Source organism: Zeus faber (genome assembly GCF_960531495.2).
Source record: "Zeus faber genome assembly, chromosome: 14".
NCBI classification, from domain to species: Eukaryota; Metazoa; Chordata; class Actinopteri; order Zeiformes; family Zeidae; genus Zeus; species Zeus faber.
In genome coordinates, this window is record NC_137200.1 from 20,154,045 (window position 1) to 20,157,556 (window position 3,512).

Below are 3,512 nucleotides of genomic sequence, written 5' to 3' on the forward strand. Positions count from 1 at the left end.
AACTTACACTTCTGTATGAATTATTATATAGTAGATTATAAAAAATACATAAACATATATATGTGTATGTATATACTGTATGTATATATACACATATATGTGTATATACTGTATATATATATTATATACTGTACATATACACACATATATATATGTACAGTATACAGTACAGTATGCCCCGCGAACAAGCCCCGCCTTCCCACAGCCCCTCCCACCTCCTGATTGGCTCAGCCTCCGCGTCTGTCACCCGCTCGCGTAGTTCGCGTCACGAGTGGGTTCCGTGCGCCAGAGCGGAGCGGCAGCATCTCCGGTTCCACACCGGGACACGCACCTCGTCCATGTGCATCTGAAGCTCCGCAGCGTCCAAACCGGCAACATTCCCCCACTGCGCGGCTGATCTGCTCCGGAGCGCGTCGGGTGTGGCCGTGGTCGTCAGGTGTTTTTCCTTTTTTTTTTTTTTTTTTGGGGGGGGGGTGTTTTTTTTTTTTTTTTTTTGTTTTGTTTGTTTTTCCCAATAATTAAATTTGAATCTTTTTTCATTCTATTTTCATTTTTTTTTTTTTTTAATTTGACCGTTTCCCCTTCTTCTCGCAGACCTGCCTGCGGGGGGGCGGGAGGGGGCGGGAGGGGAGGAGAGAAAAACGAAAAAAAAAAAAAGACGCTAAAAACTCCGTCCGGATAAACTGACCGCGCCGCGCAGCTCGGGCAGCGCCGCCGGGGAAGGAGCGAAGAGGAGGACGCGAGCAAGAGGGAGGAGAGGAGGAGAGACAGCGACACGGAGAGAGCGAGAGACAGCGAGAGAGAGAGAGGGAGAGGGAGAGAGGGAGAGGAGGAGAGACAGCGAGAGAGAAGTCAGGATGATTCTCCAACGCCATGTGATTTTCACCCTCTGCACTGTCTATGGGATGCTGATAAAAGGTGAGCGTGTGCGCGCGTCTGACGCGTCTCCGTGCCGCGGTCCCTTTATTCTCCCCCGTTCGGGAATGGGATGTTGTTGTTGTTGTTGTTGTTGTTGTTGTTGTTGTTGTTGTCGTTGTTGTTGTTGTCGTTGTTGTTGTTGATGTTGAGACGAATGTTTCTTTCCACCTTTTTAGAGATTGCAATAAAAACAATCGGAGACGCACGTCTGAATTGAATGGACCCAGCAGCCGCCGCGCACCTGACTTTATGTGATTCTGAAATATATATATATATATATATATATATATATATATATATATATATATATATATATATATATATGCGTATTGAAACAGTAGAACATTGTCTTCTGGATGCACCTTCAGACTACACGACTTTCCCAATCCTAACGTCGCCGTGCTCCTCACAGTTTACGCCGAACGCTCCTTTTTTTTTTTTTTTTCCTTTTCTTTTTCCTTCTTTCGTTGTGTTCTTTATTCATCGGCGACTCTCCGCAGAGTTCATCCATGTCAACCCAGAACACTACCATCGATACTTGATTAGGTATGGAGAGTCAATAACTCAGCCATAGTACCAATGCTTGAATACATGTAATTTATTCAATTCCCTCATTTGCTGCAAATATTCATATATGTTAATTTATATTTATTCAAATTCTTTTCAAAGCTGAATTCAAGTGTTATTCTGTATCTGGATTTTTTTTCCTTCTATCTCCTCCATCCGTTTATTTAACCATGTGTTGATTTTCAAATCAGGCAAAAGGAAAAAATAAAAATAAAAATCAACTTGTGAAAATATCATCTTTCGAAATAATTTCCACCTAATGTTTCCGCGGTCTCTTGTAGTCCGTCTTTCTGATAACGGATCATGGGCATTGTATTTGTATAGGCTCAGATAACGGCTGCCCAGGTACAACAGTTTGCACGTAACACTCGGGGAAGTGCACAAAAAAGCGACAGTGCGCCTGTTCATAATGAACCCAATTGGATGCATCGTACGGCTGCAGCTTAAGTCATGAAGCTGAGGGTGTGGCCTGTGACGCCCTGTTAATGCATGTGTAGTGAAGAACCTGTCATCACTTCTTGTGTGCCATGATGTGAAACCTCGTCAGTGTCAAGCAATGCGTGCTGGTGCGCGTGTGTGTGTGTGTGTGTGTGTGTGTGTGTGTGTGTTGGGGTATGGTGGAGGGTTCATGAACCAGTGCAAGTGGTGATGAATGCGCTGCACTACAGTCTAATATGGAGCACTTATTGATGCGCTTAATCGCTTCTTCGTCTCTAAGTGTGAATTCTTAAGTGTCACTGTGTGTGTGTGTGTGTGTGTGTGTGTGTGTGTGTGCGTGTGTGCGTGTGTGTGTGTGTGTGTGCGCGTGTGTGCCTGTGTATCTTGAATTGTTATTGTGCAGCGTGTCCTTAGCAATTCTACATATGTTTTCCTGCAGTGGAGGATAATAGCAGACTAATGTCCCCTCTCTTTCTTTCTCTCTCTCTCTCTCTCACCTCTCTCTCTCTCGCTCACCTCTCTCTCTCGCTCTCTCACCTCTCTCTCTCTCTCTCTCTCGCTCTCTCACCTCTCTCTCTCTCTCTCTCTCGCTCTCTCACCTCTCTCTCTCTCGCTCTCTCACCTCTCTCTCGCTCTCTCTCTCACCGCTCACCTCTCTCACCTCTCTCTCTCACCTCGCTCTCTCTCTCTCTCTCTCTCTCTCTCTCTCTCCCTCTCTCTCTCTCTCTCTCTCTCTTTCTGTCACTCACCCTTCCACAACCCCCGAAGAGGATAATACCAGAGTACACTCAGGCGAGAACAGTCATCTCTCGGCACGAGTCCCCTCATTGCATAGGATCCGCACGGTGGGGCAGGTCAGCCTCTGTCGGAGCGGGGTCTGCCCCCGACGCGCACGCTGTGTAAACGACAGCTGCCTCCGTTCCCGGGGGTCTCCGGGGGCCAGGGTAAGGCGGTGAAGCGTCGGTTTCGGCCAAAGGTAGTGACGGAGCCACTATGTGGACGTATCGCCGTGGCGGCGTCCCGCGCGCACGTGTCGGGGGCTGGAGGGGACAAACACAAAACTCCCCGGCCCGTTATGCAAATGGGCCCCGTTACGTAAGACCTCCCTCCCGGGCCGAGCGAGGGAGAGAGAGAGAGAGAGAGAGAGAGAGAGAGAGAGAGAGAGCTGCTCTCGAACGGCCGTGCTTCAGAAGGGATGTGTAGGAGGACTCTGCTGCTGCTGCTGCTCGGGCGCTTGTTTATCTCAGCGGCTGCGCTCGCTGTTTGGTGACGGCGGGTCTGCGTTTGCGGTTTGAACTCCGACCCCCCTCCCATCACAACCCCCCCCCCCCCCCCCCCTCCCCTCCCCTCCACCCATCTCTACCTCTGGGATGTGTTTATCCCAGCAGTGACTCTTAAACTGACCCTCCATCCCTTGGACCTCACTCCCTCCCTGCCTCCCTCCCTGGTGTGCCTTTGTTGTACCACTGCAGCGTGGGAAAGCTACTGATAACTAGCAGCCGTGTGTGTGTGTGTGTGTGTGTGTGTGTGTGTGTGTGTGTGTGTGTGCGTGTCGAGCTACTGATTACATTGGGAAAAGCTAGATATCG

The 3,512-nt window shown here is 48.9% G+C and overlaps 1 protein-coding gene across 1 annotated transcript in view; it reads left to right on the forward strand.

The window, feature by feature from the left end:
- Window positions 1-857: 857 nt before the first annotated feature.
- LOC307239799 (cell adhesion molecule 2-like) overlaps window positions 858-3,512 on the forward strand; it is a gene marked incomplete at both ends in the record, with an annotated part of 248,514 nt that continues 245,859 nt past the window's right edge. The window contains one exon of the mRNA XM_080013365.1: window positions 858-918. Coding sequence (XP_079869491.1) covers window positions 858-918 — 61 coding nt within the window. The remainder of the gene's footprint in view (window positions 919-3,512) is intronic.